Source organism: Lampetra fluviatilis, chromosome 71 (genome assembly GCF_964198595.1).
Source record: "Lampetra fluviatilis chromosome 71, kcLamFluv1.1, whole genome shotgun sequence".
NCBI classification, from domain to species: domain Eukaryota; kingdom Metazoa; phylum Chordata; class Hyperoartia; order Petromyzontiformes; family Petromyzontidae; genus Lampetra; species Lampetra fluviatilis.
In genome coordinates this window covers 5,317,921-5,337,353 of record NC_136345.1, presented here as the reverse complement: position 1 = coordinate 5,337,353, position 19,433 = coordinate 5,317,921, and the positions used below count along the sequence as shown (strand labels likewise).

General features: G+C 50.3%; 1 protein-coding gene across 1 annotated transcript in view; it reads right to left on the bottom strand.

Moving 5' to 3' along the window:
• Nucleotides 1-18,214, bottom strand: part of PRODH2 (proline dehydrogenase 2) — a 50,359-nt gene extending 32,145 nt beyond the window's left edge. The window contains exons 1-6 of the mRNA XM_078883441.1: nucleotides 17,498-18,214; nucleotides 14,336-14,529; nucleotides 8,829-8,888; nucleotides 7,752-7,872; nucleotides 3,551-3,634; nucleotides 1,555-1,635 (exon numbers count right to left, since the gene is read on the bottom strand). Coding sequence (XP_078739567.1) covers nucleotides 1,555-1,635; nucleotides 3,551-3,634; nucleotides 7,752-7,872; nucleotides 8,829-8,888; nucleotides 14,336-14,529; nucleotides 17,498-18,214 — 1,257 coding nt within the window. The remainder of the gene's footprint in view (nucleotides 1-1,554; nucleotides 1,636-3,550; nucleotides 3,635-7,751; nucleotides 7,873-8,828; nucleotides 8,889-14,335; nucleotides 14,530-17,497) is intronic.
• Nucleotides 18,215-19,433: the final 1,219 nt, after the last annotated feature.

The window sequence follows — 19,433 nt, the reverse complement described above, 5'->3', positions numbered from 1 at the left end:
GTATCATTAGTAGTAATATCAGTATCATCAGTAGTATCATCATCATCATCAGTAGTAGTACTATCATCATCAGTAGTAGTATCATCATCATCAGTAGTAGTATCATCATCAGTAGTAGTATCATCATCATCAGTAGTAGTATCATCAGTAGTATCATCATCAGTAGTAGTATCATTAGTAGTAATATCATCATCAGTAGTAGTATCATCATCATCAGTAGTAGTATCATCAGTAGTAGTATCATCAGTAGTATCATCAGTAGTATCATCATCAGTAGTATCATCATCAGCAGTAGTAGTATCATCAGTAGTAGTATCATCAGCGTCAGTAGCAGTATCATCAGTAGTAGTATCATCAGTAGTAGTATCATCATCAGTAGTAGTAGTATCATCATCAGTAGTAGTATCATCATCAGTAGTAGTATCATCAGTAGCAGTATCATCAGTAGTAGTATCATCATCAGTAGTAGTATCATCATCAGTAGTAGTAGTATCAGTGTCATCAGTGGTAGTAGCATTAGTAGTAGTATCGTCATCTTTAATAGTATCATTAATAGTATCATCATCATTAGTAGTATAATCTTTAGTAGTATCAGTGTCATCATCTTTAGTAGTATCATTAATAGTATCATCATCATTAGTAGTATCATCATCATTAGTAGTATCATCATCATTAGTAGTATCATCATCATAAATAGTATCATCATCATTAGTAGTATCATCAGTAGTAGTATCATCAGTAGTATCCTCATTAGTAGTATCATCATCATCATCAGTAACAGTATCATCAGTAGTAGTATCATCATAAGTAGCAGCATCACCATCACCACCCCCATCACCACCCCCATCACCCCCATCACCACCCCCATCACCACCCCCATCACCACCACCACCCCCATCACCCCCATCACCACCCCCATCACCACCCCCATCACCACCCCCATCACCACCCCCACCACCACCCCCATCACCCCCATCACCACCCCCATCACCACCCCCACCACCACCCCCATCACCACCACCACCCCCATCACCCCCATCACCACCCCCATCACCCCCATCACCACCCTCATCACCACCCCCATCACCACCCCCACCACCACCCCCATCACCACCCCCATCACCCCCATCACCACCCCCACCACCACCCCCATCACCACCCCCATCACCCCCATCACCACCCCCATCACCACCCCCACCACCACCCCCATCACCACCACCACCCCCATCACCCCCATCACCACCCCCATCACTCCCATCACCACCCCCATCACCACCCCCATCACCCCCATCACCACCCCCATCATCACTCCCATCACCACCCCCATCACCACCCCCATCACCACCCCCATCACCACCCCCATCACCACCCCCATCACCACCCCCATCACCACCCCCATCACCCCCATCACCACCCCCATCACCACCCCCATCACCACCCCCATCACCACCCCCATCACCACCCCCATCACCACCCCCATCACCACCCCCACCACCACCCCATCACCACCCCCATCACCACCCCCATCACCACCCCCATCACCACCCCCATCACCTGCCCGACTCGAGCGAGTCTCTGCAAAGCCGCTTCGAGGTGAAGATTCTCGCTCCGAGTCAGGAACGGGATCGTTGAGGGCTGCACACAGACACAGGCACATGTCCCCCAGGTAGCCTCCGGCAGGGCTCTAGGGGCAAGTGCAGTCACACAGACACAGGCACAGGTCCCCCAGGTAGCCTCCGGCAGGGCTCTAGGGGCAAGTGCAGTCACACAGACACAGGCACAGGTCCCCCAGGTAGCCTCCAGCAGGGCTCTAGGGGCAAGTGCAGTCACACAGACACAGGCACAGGTCCCCCAGGTAGCCTCCGGCAGGGCTCTAGGGGCAAGTGCAGTCGCACAGACACAGGCACAGGTCCCCCAGGTAGCCTCCGGCAGGGCTCTAGGGGCAAGTGCAGTCTCACACAGACACAGGCACAGGTCCCCCAGGTAGCCTCCAGCAGGGCTCTAGGGGCAAGTGCAGTCACACAGACACAGGCACAGGTCCCCCAGGTAGCCTCCGGCAGGGCTCTAGGGGCAAGTGCAGTCGCACAGACACAGGCACAGGTCCCCCAGGTAGCCTCCGGCAGGGCTCTAGGGGCAAGTGCAGTCTCACACAGACACAGGCACAGGTCCCCCAGGTAGCCTCCGGCAGGGCTCTAGGGGCAAGTGCAGTCTCACACAGACACAGGCACAGGTCCCCCAGGTAGCCTCCGGCAGGGCTGTAGGGGCAAGTGCAGTCACACAGACACAGGCACAGGTCCCCCAGGTAGCCTCCGGCAGGGCTCTAGGGGCAAGTGCAGTCACACAGACACAGGCACAGGTCCCCCAGGTAGCCTCCGGCAGGGCTCTAGGGGCAAGTGCAGTCTCACACAGACACAGGCACAGGTCCCCCAGGTAGCCTCCGGCAGGGCTGTAGGGGCAAGTGCAGTCACACAGACACAAGCACAGGTCCCCCAGGTAGCCTCTAGCAGGGCTGTAGGGGCAAGTGCTGTTAGTAGCACCACCTATGATGCACACACAAGCAAAGCTCCCCCAGGTAGCCTCTAGCAGGGCTGTAGGGGCAAGTGCTGTTAGTAGCACCACCTATGATGCACACACAGACAAAGCTCCCCCAGGTAGCCTCTAGTAGGGCTGTAGGGGCAAGTGCTGTTAGTAGCACCACCTATGATGTACACACAGACAAAGCTCCCCCAGGTAGCCTCTAGTAGGGCTGTAGGGGCAAGTGCTGTTAGTAGCACCACCTATGATGCACACACAAGCAAAGCTCCCCCAGGTAGCCTCTAGCAGGGCTGTAGGGGCAAGTGCTGTTAGTAGCACCACCTATGATGCACACACAAGCAAAGCTCCCCCAGGTAGCCTCTAGCAGGGCTGTAGGGGCAAGTGCTGTTAGTAGCACCACCTATGATGTACACACAGACAAAGCTCCCCCAGGTAGCCTCTAGCAGGGCTGTAGGGGCAAGTGCTGTTAGTAGCACCACTTATGATGTACACACAGAGCTACAGGTAAAGCTCCCCCAGGTAGCCTCCACCAGGGATGTAGGGGCAAGTGCTGTTAGTAACGCCACCTATGAGGCTATGATGTACACACAGCTACAGGTAAAGCTCCCCCAGGTAGCCTCTAGCAGGGCTGTAGGGGCAAGTGCTTTTAGTAGAAGCGAGTAGCACCACCTATGATACACACACACAGACAAAGCTCCCCCAGGTAGCCTCTAGCAGGGCTGTAGGGGCAAGTGCTTTTAGTAGAAGCGAGTAGCACCACCTATGATGCACACACACAGACAAAGCTCCCCCAGGTAGCCTCTAGCAGGGCTGTAGGGGCAAGTGCTTTTAGTAGAAGCGAGTAGCACCACCTATGATGCACACACACAGACAAAGCTCCCCCAGGTAGCCTCTAGCAGGGCTGTAGGGGGCAAGTGCTGCTAGTAGGAGCCAGTAGCACCACAGGTGTGGCTGTCTGCAGGTGAGGGGTCAAAGGTGAGGGGTCTAGAGGTGAGGGGTCAAAGGTGAGTTTCACCTTTCCCTTGAGGCTCTCCGTGATCGTCTCTACCGAGAGCTTCTTGTTGGCGTCTGGGTCCTTGAGACCCCGAGTCAGCTTGTGCTGCACGCCTCAGCACAGGTAACATCATCAGCAGCAGCAGCATCATCAGCAGTATCATCATCAGCATCATCATCAGTAGTAGTATCATCATCATCAGTAGTAGTATCATCATCATCAGTAGTAGTATCATCATCATCAGTAGTAGTATCATCATCATCAGTAGTAGTATCATCATCATCAGTAGTAGTATCATCATCATCAGTAGTAGTATCATCATCATCAGTAGTAGTATCATCATCATCAGTAGTAGTATCATCATCATCAGTAGTAGTATCATCATCATCAGTAGTAGTATCATCATCATCAGTAGTAGTATCATCATCATCAGTAGTAGTATCATCATCAGTAGTAGTATCATCATCAGTAGTAGTATCATCATCATCAGTAGTAGAATCATTAGTAGTAGTAGCATCATCATTAGTAGTATCGGTGTCATCAGTGGTAGTATCATCATTAGTAGTATCATTAATAGTATCATCATCATTAGTAGTATCATCATCATCATTAGTAGTATCATCATCATTAGTAGTATCATCATCAGCATCATCAGCAGTAGTATCATCATCATTAGCAATTACATCATCATTAATATCATTATCATCATAATCATCACCAGTATCATCAACATCATCATCATCATTAGCAATATCATCATCAGCATCATCAGCAGCATCATCAGCAGTATCATCATCAGCATCATCAGCAGTATCATCATCATCATCAGCAGTAGTATCATCATCATTAGCAATTACATCATCATTAATATCATCATCATCATAATCATCACCAGTACCATCAACATCATCATCATTAGCAATATCATCATCAGCATCATCACCAGTATCATCATCAGCATCATCAGCAGTAGTATCATCATCATTAGCAATTACATCATCATTAATATCATTATCATCATAATCATCACCAGTACCATCAACATCATCATTAGCAATATCGTCATCAGCATCATCAGCAGTATCATCATCAGCAGTATCATCATCATTAGCAATATCATCAGCAGTATCATCATCAGCATCAGCATCGTCATCATCAGCAGTGTCATGATCAGTATCAGCAGCATCATCATCATCAGCATCATCATCATCAGCATCATCATCATCATCAGCAGTATCATCATCATCAGCATCATCAGCAGTATCATCATCAGCAGCATTGTCATCATCAGCAGTGTCATGATCAGTATCATCATCAGCATCATCAACATCATCATCAGCATCATCATCATCAGCATCATCAGCAGTATCAGCATCATCAGCAGTAGTATCATCATTAGCAATATCATCATCAGCATCATCATTAATATCATTATCATCATAATCATCACCAGTATCATCATCATCATAATCAGCAGTATCATCATCATCAGCATCATCATCAGCATCATCAGCAGTATCATCATCAGCAGCATCATCATCACCATCATCATCAGCATCATCAGCATCATCATCAGCATCATCATCAAATCATCACCATCAGTAGCATCATCAGCATCAACATCATCACCATCAGCACCATCATCACCATCATCACTATCAGCATCATCACTGTCATCATCATCATCATCAACATCGTCACCGTCATCATCATCAACATCGTCACCGTCATCATCATCAGCATCATCATCAGCAGCACAGTTGTCTCAGGCGCTGATCGCTGACGGCACTTGCCCCTACAGTCAGTCACAGCCTACACGGGGGATCTTTGTCTTTATAAATATATGTCTCTATCTGGGTGTGTGTCTATATGTGTGTGTGTCTATCTGTGTGTGTCTGTGTGTGTATCTATCTGGGTGTGTGTCTATATGTGTGTGTGTCTGCGTGTGTGTCTGTGTGTGTGTGCTTATCTGTATGTGTGTCTATCTGTGTGTGTCTGTGTGTGTGTCTATCTGTGTGTGTGTCTATCTGTGTCTGTGTGTATGTCTATCTATGTGTGTATCTATCTGTGTGTGTGTCTATATGTGTGTGTGTCTATCTGTGTGTGTCTGTGTGTGTATCTATCTGTGTGTGTGTCTATCTGTGTGTGTGTCTATCTGTATGTGTATATCTGTGGGTGTATGTGTGTGTCTATCTGTGTGTGTGTCTATCTGTGTGTGTATCTGTGTGTGTCTGTGTGTATGTCTATCTGTGTGTGTATCTATCTGTGTGTGTGTCTATCTGTGTGTGTGTCTATCTGTGTGTGTGTCTATCTGTGTGTGTATATCTGTGGGTGTATGTGTGTATCTGTGTGTGTCTATCTGTGTGTGTGTCTATCTGTGTGTGTATCTGTGTGTGTCTATCTGTGTGTATTTGTGTGTGTGTCTGTGTCTATGTGTGTGTGTCTATCTGTGTGTGTCTATATGTGTGTGTGTCTATCTGTGTGTGTCTATGTGTCTATCTGTGTGTGTCTCTGTGTGTGTCTGTGTGTGTGTGTCTATCTGTGTGTGTCTATCTGTGTGTGTGTCTATCTGTGTGTGTCTATGTGTCTATCTGTGTGTGTCTCTGTGTGTGTCTGTGTGTGTGTGTCTATCTGTGTGTGTGTCTATCTGCGTGTGTGTCCATCTCTGTCTGTGTGTGTCTGTGTGTCTATCTGTGTGTGTGTCCATCTCTGTCTGTATGTGTCTGTCTATCTGTGTGTGTGTCTATCTGTGTGTGTCTATCTGTGTGTCTATCTGGGTGTGTGTCTATCTGTGTGTGTCTATCTGTGTGTGTCTGTGTGTGTGTCTATCTGTGTGTGTCTCTGTGTGTGTGTCTGTGTGTGTGTCTATCTGTGTGTGTGTCTATCTATCTGTGTGTGTCTGTCTATCTGTGTGTGTCTATCTGTGTGTGTGTCTATCTGTGTGTGTGTCTGTGTGTGTCTATCTGTGTGTGTCTCTGTGTGTGTCTGTGTGTCTGTCTATCTGTGTGTGTGTCTATGTGTCTATCTGTGTGTGTGTATCTACATGTCTATCTGTGTGTGTCTATCTGTGTGTGTGTCTGTGTGTGTGTCTGTGTGTGTGTCTGTGTGTCTATCTGTGTGTGTGTCTATCTGTGTGTGTGTGTCTATCTGTGTGTGTCTGTGTGTGTGTGTGTATCTATCTGTGTGTGTGTGTGTATCTGTGTGTCTATCTGTGTGTGTGTCTATCTGTGTGTGTGTCTATCTGTGGGTGTGTGTGTCTGTGTGTCTATCTGTGTGTATGTCCATCTCTGTCTGTATGTGTGTGTCTATCTGTGTGTGCGTGTCTATGTGTCTCTGTGTGTGTCTGTGTGTCTGTCTATCTGTGTGTGTGTCTATCTGTGTGTGTGTCTATCTGTGTGTGTCTATCTGTGTGTCTATCTGGGTGTGTCTATCTGTGTGTGTCTGTGTGTGTCTGTGTGTGAGTGTCTATCTGTGTGTGTCTCTGTGTGTGTGTCTATCTGTGTGTGTGTCTATCTGTGTGTGTGTCTATCTATCTGTGTGTGTCTGTCTATCTGTGTGTGTCTATCTGTGTGTGTGTGTCTGTGTGTCTATCTCTGTGTGTGTCTGTGTGTGTGTCTATCTGTGTGTGTGTATCTACGTGTCTATCTGTGTGTGTGTCTGTGTGTGTGTCTATCTGTGTATGTGTCTATCTGTGTGTGTGTCTGTGTGTCTATCTATCTGTGTGTGTGTCTATCTATCTGTGGGTGTGTGTGTGTCTGTGTGTGTGTGTCTATCTGTGCGTGTGTCTATCTGTGTGTGTCTCTGTGTGTGTCTGTGTCTATCTGTGTGTGTGTGTGTCTATCTATCTGTGTGTGTGTCTGTGTGTGTGTCTATCTGTGTGTGTCTCTGTGTGTGTCTGTGTGTCTATCTATCTGTGTGTGTGTGTGTCTATCTATCTGTGTGTGTGTGTCTGTGTGTGTGTGTGTGTCTATCTGTGCGTGTGTCTATCTGTGTGTGTCTCTGTGTGTGTCTGTGTGTCTATCTATCTGTGTGTGTGTCTATCTATCTGTGTGTGTGTGTCTGTGTGTGTGTGTCTATCTGTGCGTGTGTCTATCTGTGTGTGTCTCTGTGTGTGTCTGTGTGTCTATCTATCTGTGTGTGTGTCTATCTATCTGTGGGTGTGTGTGTGTCTGTGTGTGTGTGTGTGTCTATCTGTGTGTGTGTCTATCTGTGGGTGTCTCACACAGAGCGTGGCGCTGAGCAGAGCGGTCACTTTGAGCTGCATCATCGGCACCGCGTCCAAGCGAGATGCCAACTCCACGCACTCCACCATGGCGCGTGCATTGCCCTCGTACCACTCCTCTCTGTGTGTACACACAGAGTACACACAGAGTACACACAGAGTACACATAGTGTACACACACACATAGTGTACACACACAGAGTACACACACACATAGTGTACACACACACATAGTATACACACACAGAGTACACACACATAGTGTACACACACAGAGTACACACACATAGTGTACACACACAGAGTACACACACACATAGTGTACACACACAGAGTACACACACACATAGTACACACACACATAGTGTATACACACACAGAGTACACACAGAGTACACACACAGAGTACACACACACACACATAGTACACACACACACATAGTGTACACACAGAGAGGCCAACTCCACACACTCCACCATGGCGCGCGCATTGCCCTCGTACCACTCCTCTCTGTGTGTACACACAGAGTACACACAGAGTACACACAGAGTACACATAGTGTACACACACACATAGTGTACACACACAGAGTACACACACACATAGTGTACACACACACATAGTATACACACACAGAGTACACACACATAGTGTACACACACAGAGTACACACACATAGTGTACACACACAGAGTACACACACACATAGTGTACACACACAGAGTACACACACACATAGTACACACACACATAGTGTATACACACACAGAGTACACACAGAGTACACACACAGAGTACACACACACACACATAGTACACACACACACATAGTGTACACACAGAGAGGCCAACTCCACACACTCCACCATGGCGCGCGCATTGCCCTCGTACCACTCCTCTCTGTGTGTACACACAGAGTACACACAGTGTACACACAGAGTACACACAGAGTACACACAGAGATGCCAACTCCACGCACTCCACCATGGCGCGCGCATTGCCCTCGTACCACTCCTCTCTGTGTGTACACACAGAGTACACACAGTGTACACACAGAGTACACACAGTGTACACACAGAGATGCCAACTCCACGCACTCCACCATGGCGCGCGCATTGCCCTCGTACCACTCCTCTCTGTGTGTACACACAGAGTACACACAGAATACACACAGAGTACACACACACATAGTGTACACACAGAGTACACACACACATAGTACACACACACAGAGTACACACAGAGTACACACAGAGTACACACACACATAGTACACACACACAGAGTACACACAGAGTACACACAGAGTACACACACACATAGTACACACACACAGAGTACACACACACAGAGTACACACACACATAGTGTACACACACATAGTGTACACACAGAGTACACACACACATAGTACACACACACAGAGTACACACAGAGTACACACAGAGTACACACACACATAGTACACACACACAGAGTACACACACACAGAGTACACACACACATAGTGTACACACACATAGTGTACACACAGAGTACACACACACATAGTACACACACACAGAGTACACACAGAGTACACACAGAGTACACACACACATAGTGTACACACAGAGTACACACACACATAGTACACACACACAGAGTACACACACACAGAGTACACACACACATAGTGTACACACACACATAGTGTACACACAGAGAGGCCAACTCCACACACTCCACCATGGCGCGTGCATTGCCCTCGTACCACTCCTCTCTGTGTGTACACACAGTGTACACACAGAGTACACACACACATAGTGTACACACACACATAGTGTACACACACAGAGTACACACACACAGAGTACACACACATAGTACACACACACAGAGTACACACAGAGTACACACAGACACATAGTGTACACACACACATAGTGTACACACACATAGTACACACACACAGAGTACACACAGAGTACACACACACATAGTACACACACACATAGTGTATACACACACAGAGTACACACAGAGTACACACAGAGTACACACACACAGAGTACACACACATAGTACACACACACATAGTGTGCACACACACATAGTGTACACACAGAGTACACACACACATAGTGTACACGCACAGAGTACACACACACATAGTGTACACGCACAGAGTACACACACACATAGTGTACACACACAGAGTACACACACACATAGTGTACACACACAGAGTACACACACACACAGAGTACACACACACATAGTGTACACACAGAGTACACACACACATAGTGTACACGCACAAAGTACACACACATAGTGTACACACAGAGTACACACACACATAGTGTACACACACAGAGTACACACACACATAGTGTACACGCACAGAGTACACACACACATAGTGTACACACACAGAGTACACACACACATAGTGTACACACACAGAGTACACACACACACAGAGTACACACACACATAGTGTACACACAGAGAGGCCAACTCCACACACTCCACCATGGCACGTGCATTGCCCTCGTACCACTCCTCTCTGTGTGTGAATACACACAGAGTACACACAGAGTACACACACATATAGTGTACACACACAGAGTACACACACACAGAGTACACACAGAGTACACACAGAGTACACACACACAGAGTACACACACATAGTACACACACAGTACACACACAGAGTACACACAGAGTACACACACATATAGTGTACACACACAGAGTACACACACACAGAGTACACACAGAGTACACACAGAGTACACACACACAGAGTACACACACATAGTACACACACAGTACACACACAGAGTACACACACACACATAGTGTACACAGAGTACCCACACACACACAGAGTACACACAGAGTACACACACACATAGTGTACACACACACATAGTGTACACACACAGAGTACACACACACATAGTGTACACGCACAGAGTACACACACACATAGTGTACACACACAGAGTACACACACACAGAGTACACACACACACATAGTGTACACACAGAGTACCCACACACACACAGAGTACACACAGAGTACACACACACATAGTGCACACACACACATAGTGTACACACACAGAGTACACACACACATAGTGTACACGCACAGAGTACACACACACATAGTGTACACACACAGAGTACACACACACACACAGAGTACACACACACACATAGTGTACACACAGAGAGGCCAACTCCACGCACTCCACCATGGCGCGTGCATTGCCCTCGTACCACTCCTCTCTGTGTGTGAGTACACACAGAGTACACACAGAGTATACACACACATAGTGTACACACACATAGTACACACAGAGTACACACAGAGTATACACACACACATAGTGTACACACATAGTGTATGCACAGAGTACACACACACACAGTATACACACACAGTGTACACACAGAGTACACACACACACATAGTGTACACACATAGTGTACACACACACAGAGTACACACACACATAGTGTACACACACACATAGTGTACACACACACATAGTGTACACACATAGTGTACACACACACAGAGTACACACACACACATAGTACACACACACAGAGTACACACACACAGAGTACACACACACATAGTGTACACACACACATAGTGTACACACAGAGAGGCCAACTCCACACACTCCACCATGGCGCGTGCATTGCCCTCGTACCACTCCTCTCTGTGTGTACACACAGAGTACACACACACATAGTGTACACACACAGAGTACACACACACAGAGTACACACACACATAGTGTACACACACACATAGTGTGCACACACAGAGTACACACACACATAGTGTACACACACAGAGTACACACACACAGAGTACACACACATAGTGTACACACATAGTGTAGTGTACACACACACATAGTGTACACACAGAGTACACACACACACAAAGTACACACACACAGAGTACACACACATAGTGTACACACATAGTGTAGTGTACACACACACATAGTGTACACACAGAGTACACACACACACATAGTACACACACACAGAGTACACACAGAGTACACATAGTGTACACACAGAGTACACACAGAGTACACACACACATACGCACACACACGATGCACACACACACACAAGTACACACACACGTATACACAGACGTACACAAACACACGTACAGACACACACACACACGTACACACACACGATGTACACACGCACACACGATGTACACACACACAGACGCACACACACGTACACACGTACAACAAAAAGATCCCCCGTGTAGCCTTCACAGACTGTAGGGGCAAGTGCTGTTAGCGAGTAGCACCTATGAAGGCACACGAGGGGGTGGGGTGGCCAGCACCACGCCCGGCCGCCTTTGTCTCCCCAGTGGCGATGTTTACACACCGCACCAGGTACTCATTTAAGGCTGAGTTGACCTAGGGGAGGCCCAGGACCGGTTCAGATAATCGTCACTGGTGGTGTTGACTGTGGGCGGGAATCGAACCCGGGTCGCCAGGTTCGTAGCGCAGCGTAGCGCTGACCACTACACCCACCGCTCCCCACTACACACGTACAACACACACACACGTACACACGTACACACGTACACACACACGTACACACGTACACACGTACACACGTACAACACACACACACACACACGTACACACGTACAACACACACACACGTACACACGTACACACGTACACACGTACAACACACACACACACACGTACAACACACACACACGTACACACGTACAACACACACACACGTACACACACACGTACACACGTACACACGTACACACGTACAACACACACACACACACACGTACACACGTACAACACACACACACGTACACACGTACACACGTACACACGTACAACACACACACACACACACGTACACACGTACAACACACACACACGTACAGACACACACACACACGCACACACGTACAACACACACACACACGTACACACGTACAACACACACACACGTACACACGTACAACACACACACACGTACAACACACACACACGTACACACACACACACACGTGCACACGTACACACGTACAACACACACACACGTGCACACGTACAACACACACACACACGTGCACACGTACACACGTACAACACACACACACACACACACGTACAACACACACACACGTGCACACGTACAACACACACACACACGTGCACACGTACACACGTACAACACACACACACGTGCACACGTACAACACACACACACGTACACACGTACAACACACACACACACACACACACGTACACACGTACAACACACACACACGTGCACACGTACAACACACACACACACGTGCACACGTACACACGTACAACACACACACACACACACACGTACAACACACACACACGTGCACACGTACAACACACACACACGTGCACACGTACAACACACACACACACGTGCACACGTACACACGTACAACACACACACACACACACACGTACAACACACACACACGTGCACACGTACAACACACACACACACGTGCACACGTACACACGTACAACACACACACACGTGCACACGTACAACACACACACACGTACACACGTACAACACACACACACACACACACACGTACACACGTACAACACACACACACACACACACGTACACACGTACAACACACACACACGTACACACGTACAACACACACACACACACACACGTACACACGTACAACACACACACACACACACACACGTACACACGTACAACACACACACACGTACAACACACGCACACACGTACAACACACACACACACGCACACACGTACAACACACACACACGTACACACGTACAACACACACACACACACACACACGTACACACGTACAACACACACACACGTACACACGTACACACACACGTACACACGTACAACACACACACACGTACACACGTACACACGTACAACACACACACACGTACACACGTACAACACACACACACGTACACACACACGTACACACGTACAACACACACACACGTACAACACACACACACACCGACACACACGTACACACGTACAACACACACACACACACGTACACACACACACACACCGACACACACGTACAACACACACGTACACACGTACAACACACATGTACACACGTATAACACACATGTACACACGTATAACACACACACACGTACAACACACACACGTACACACACACACACGTACACACACGTACAACACACACACACGTACACACACACACACGAACACACACGTAGACACGTACAACACACCTACACACACACACGTAGACACACACGTACACACACATGTACACACACACACGTACACACGTACCAACACACACACACGTACAACACACACACACACACGTACACACACACACGTACACACGTACAACACACACACACACACGTACACACACACACGTACACACACACAACACACACGCACACACACACGTACACGTGCACAACACACACGCACACACAGACGCATCACTGACCCGGAGCGACCCTCCCCTAGGTCCTCTTCGACGGGCACAGCAGGCAGGGCCTTCAGCCCGCTCCTCCTCATGAGCCTCACGGCATCCATCACCGCCCCAGGTCCCTCGCCGGCCACGAACTGCCCATAGAAGGTGGCTCGCATGGCCGCCTCGTGCAGCCTCGTGCCCAGCACGCGACGTGACGCGCGCATCAGCTGTGACGTCACAATGGACAGGCCTCACTGGGTCTGGGGGTCTCTGTGTGTGGTGAGTCTGTGGGTCTTTGTGTGGTGAGTCTGTGCGGTGAGTCTGTGGGTCTCAGTGCGGTGAAACTGCCCATAGAAGGTGGCTCGCATGGCCGCCTCGTGCAGCCTTTGGCCCAGCAGGCGACGTGACGCGCGCATCAGCTGTGACGTCACAATGGACAGGCCTCACTGGGTCTGGGGGTCTCTGTGTGTGGTGAGTCTGTGGGTCTCTGTGTGGTGAGTATGTGCGGTGAGTCTGTGGGTCTCAGTGCGGTGAAACTGCCCATAGAAGGTGGCTCGCATGGCCGCCTCGTGCAGCCTCGTGCCCAGCAGGCGACGTGACGCGCGCATCAGCTGTGACGTCACAATGGACAGGCCTCACTGGGTCTGGGGGTCTCTGTGTGTGGTGAGTCTGTGGGTCTTTGTGTGGTGAGTCTGTGCGGTGAGTCTGTGGGTCTCAGTGCGGTGAAACTGCCCATAGAAGGTGGCTCGCATGGCCGCCTCGTGCAGCCTCGTGCCCAGCAGGCGACGTGACGCGCGCATCAGCTGTGACGTCACAATGGACAGGCCTCACTGGGTCTGGGGGTCTCTGTGTGTGGTGAGTCTGTGGGTCTTTGTGTGGTGAGTCTGTGCGGTGAGTCTGTGGGTCTCAGTGCGGTGAAACTGCCCATAGAAGGTGGCTCGCATGGCCGCCTCGTGCAGCCTTTGGCCCAGCAGGCGACGTGACGCGCGCATCAGCTGTGACGTCACAATGGACAGGCCTCACTGGGTCTGGGGGTCTCTGTGTGTGGTGAGTCTGTGGGTCTTTGTGTGGTGAGTCTGTGGGTCTCTGTGTGGTGAGTATGTGCGGTGAGTCTGTGGGTCTCTGTGTGGTGAGTCTGTGCGGTGAGTCTGTGGGTCTCTGTGTGGTGAGTCTGTGCGGTGAGTCTGTGGGTCTTTGTGTGGTGAGTCTGTGGGTCTTTGTGTGGTGAGTCTGTGGGTCTTTGTGTGGTGAGTCTGTGCGGTGAGTCTGTGGGTCTCTGTGTGGTGAGTCTGTGCGGTGAGTCTGTGGGTCTCAGTGCGGTGAAACTGCCCATAGAAGGTGGCTCGCATGGCCGCCTCATGCAGCCTTTGGCCCAGCAGGCGACGTGACGCGCGCATCAGCTGTGACGTCACAATGGACACGCCTCACTGAGTTTGTGGGTCTCTGTGTGGTGCGTCTCTGGGTCTCTGTGTGGTGAGTTTGTGGGTCTCTGTGTGGTGCGTCTCTGGGTCTCTGTGTGGTGAGTTTGTGGGTCTCTGTGTGGTGCGTCTCTGGGTCTCTGTGTGGTGAGTCTGTGGGTCTCTGTGTGGTGAGTCATTGTGACTCTGTGTGGTGAGTCTGTGGGTCTCTGTCTGGTGAGTTTGTGGGTCTCTGTGTGGTGAGTTTGTGGGATTCTGTGTGGTGAGTCTGTGGGTCTCTGTGTGGTGAGTCTGTGTGTCTCTGTGTGGTGAGTCTATGGGTCTCTGTGTGGTGAGTCTATGGGTCTCTGTGTGGTGAGTCTGTGTGTCTCTGTGTGGTGAGTCTATGGGTCTCTGTGTGGTGAGTCTGTGGGTCTCTGTGTGGTGAGTCTGTGGGTCTCTATGTGGTGAGTCTGTGTGTGTCTGTGTGTCTCTGTGTGGTGTCTCTGTGTGATGAGTCTGTGGGTCTCTGTGCGGTGAAACTGTGGGTCTCTGTGTGGTGAGTTTGTGGGTCTCTGTGTGGTGAGTCTGTGGGTCTCTGAGTGGTGAGTCTGTGGGTCTCTGTGTGGTGAGTCTGTGGGTCTCTGTGGGTCTCTGTGTGGTGAGTCTGTGGGTCTCTGTGTGGTGAATCTGTGGGTCTCTGTGTGGTGAGTCTGTGGGTCTCTGAGTGGTGAGTCTGTGGGTTTCTGTGTGTCTCTGTGGGTCTCTGTGTGGTGAGTCTGTGGGTCTCTGAGTGGTGAGTCTGTGGGTTTCTGTGTGTCTCTGTGGGTCTCTGTGTGGTGAGTCTGTGGGTGTCTGTGTGGTCAGTCTGTGGGTCTGTGTGTGGTGAGTCTGTGGGTCTCTGAGTGGTGAGTCTATGGGTCTCTGTGTGGTGAGTCTATGGGTCTCTGTGTGGTGAATCTGTGTGTCTCTGTGTGGTGAGTCTATGGGTCTCTGTGTGGTGAGTCTGTGTGTCTCTGTGTGGTGAATTTATGGATCTCTGTGTGGTGAGTCTATGGGTCTCTGTGTGGTGAGTCTGTGGGTCTCTGTGTGGTGAGTCTGTGGGTCTCTATGTGGTGAGTCTATGGGTCTCTGTGTGGGTCTCTGTGTGGTGAGTCTATGGGTCTCTGTGTGGTGAGTCTGTGTGTCTCTGTGTGGTGAATTTATGGATCTCTGTGTGGTGAGTCTATGGGTCTCTGTGTGGTGAGTCTGTGGGTCTCTGTGTGGTGAGTCTGTGGGTCTCTATGTGGTGAGTCTATGGGTCTCTGTGTGGGTCTCTGTGTAGTGAGTCTATGGGTCTCTGTGTGGTCAGTCTGTGGATCTCTATGTGGTGAGTCGTTGGGTCTCTGTTTTAATGATTGGGCGAGCGAATGGGTGGTTGAGTTAATGAGTGAGCAGGCGGGTGAGTTAATAGGTAGGTGATTGAGTGGGTGAGCGGCCGAATGGGTGAGTTAATGAGTGAGTGGGTGGGTGAGTTGGCCAGCGAATTGGTGGGTGGGTGAATGAGCGAGTGGGTGGGTGAGTGGGCAAGCGAATTAGTGGGTGGGTGAATGAGCGAGTGGGTGGGTGAGTGGGCGAGCGAGTTGGTGGGTGGGTGAATGAGCGAGTGGGTGGGTGAGTGGGTTGGTGAGTGGGTGGGTTAACGAGCGGGCGAGCGAGCGAGCGGTTGAGCTACCGAGCCCGCTCGCTCGCTCGTTCGCGTTGTGGTTGGAGGGGGTGGACGTGGTGGACATGGTGGACGCTGTCGCGACGAACCCACCCAGAGCGAGTGCCTCGTCAGCAACGAGGATGAGCACAGACGCAGGACGATCAGCGCCCGGAGAAGCTCCCAGGTGGACTTTGAGCGCAGCGCCAGCCCGTCGCGAAAGTCCACCTCGCCTCGCTCGCCCGCTCCCTCCGGCAGGTCCCTCGCTCCATCCAAATCGACTGCTCCACCCTTGGATGGATCCGCCTTGGCTACAAACAACTTTGCTTCGTCCAGATCGACTGCTCCACCCTTGGATGGATCCACCTTGGCTACAGACAACTTCGCTCCGTCCAAATCGACTGCTCCAGCCTTGAATCTGCCGTTAGCTCCATCCAAATCGACTGCTCCAGCCTTGAATCTGCCGTTAGCTCCATCCAAATCGACTGCTCCAGCCTTGAATCTGCCGTTAGCTCCATCCAAATCGACTGCTCCACCCTTGAATCTGCCGTTAGCTCCATCCAAATCGACTGCTCCAGCCTTGAATCTGCCGTTAGCTCCATCCAAATCGACTGCTCCACCCTTGGATGGACCCGCCTTGGCTACAGACGACTTCAATTCGTCCGGATCGAATGCTCCGGGCTGGCGAGCGTCATCGGTGGCGCCTCCTCGTCCGTGATTGGTCGAGGCGGTGGGGGCCGAGCGTGGCCAATCACAGGCGCCGGGCCACGTGGCCGCGCGGGACAATCGTCGCCATGGCGACAGCCGCGCGGTCAGCGACAAGATCGACATTCGCTGGCGGCGGGGAGGGGTGGGAAGGCAACGTGACGGGTCGGAGAGAGAGACAGAGAGAGGGTTAAGAATTTAGAACTCTTAGAGATCCATACTCACAGAGACCCACACTCATAGAGACCCGTAGAGACCCACACTCACAGAGACCCTCATAGAGACCCATAGAGACCCATAGTGACCCATACTAATAGAGACCCATAAAGACCCATAGAGACCCATACTCATAGAGACCCTCATAGAGACCCATAGAGACCCATAGAGACCCATACTCATAGAGACCCACAGAGACTCACACTCACAGAGACCCACAGAGACCCACAGAGACCCACACCCACAGAGACCTACAGAGACCCACACTCACAGAGACCTACAGAGACCCACACTCACAGAGACCCACACCCACAGAGACCCACACTCACAGAGACTCACAGAGAATCACACTCACAGAGACCCACACCCACAGAGACCTACAGAGACCCACACTCAGAGAGACCCACACTCACAGAGACCCACATCCACAGAGACCCACAGACACTCACACTCACAAAGACCCACAGAGACCCACAGAGACTCACAGAGACCCACAGACCCACACTCACAGAGACCCACACTCATAGAGACCCACACTCACAGAGACCCACAGAGACCCACAGAGACCCACAGAGACTCACAGAGACCCACAGAGACCCACACTCACAGAGACCCACAGAGACCCACACCCACAGAGACTCACAGAGACCCACAGAGACCCACACTCACAGAGACCCACAGAGACCCACACCCACAGAGACTCACACTCATAGAGACCCACAGAGACCCACACTCACAGAGACCCACAGAGACCCACACCCACAGAGACTCACAGAGACCCACACTCACAGAGACCCACAGAGACCCACACTCACAGAGACCCACAGAGACCCACACCCACAGAGACTCACAGAGACCCACACTCACAGAGACCCACACCCACAGAGACCCACACTCACAGAGACCCACACCCACAGAGACCCACAGAGACCCACACCCACAGAGACCTACAGAGACCCACACTCACAGAGACCCACACCCACAGAGACCCACAGAGACCCACACCCACAGAGACTCACAGAGACTCACACTCACAGAGACCCACAGAGACCCACAGAGACTCACACTCACAGAGAACCACAGAGACCCACACTCACAGAGACTCACAGAGACCCACACTCACAGAGAC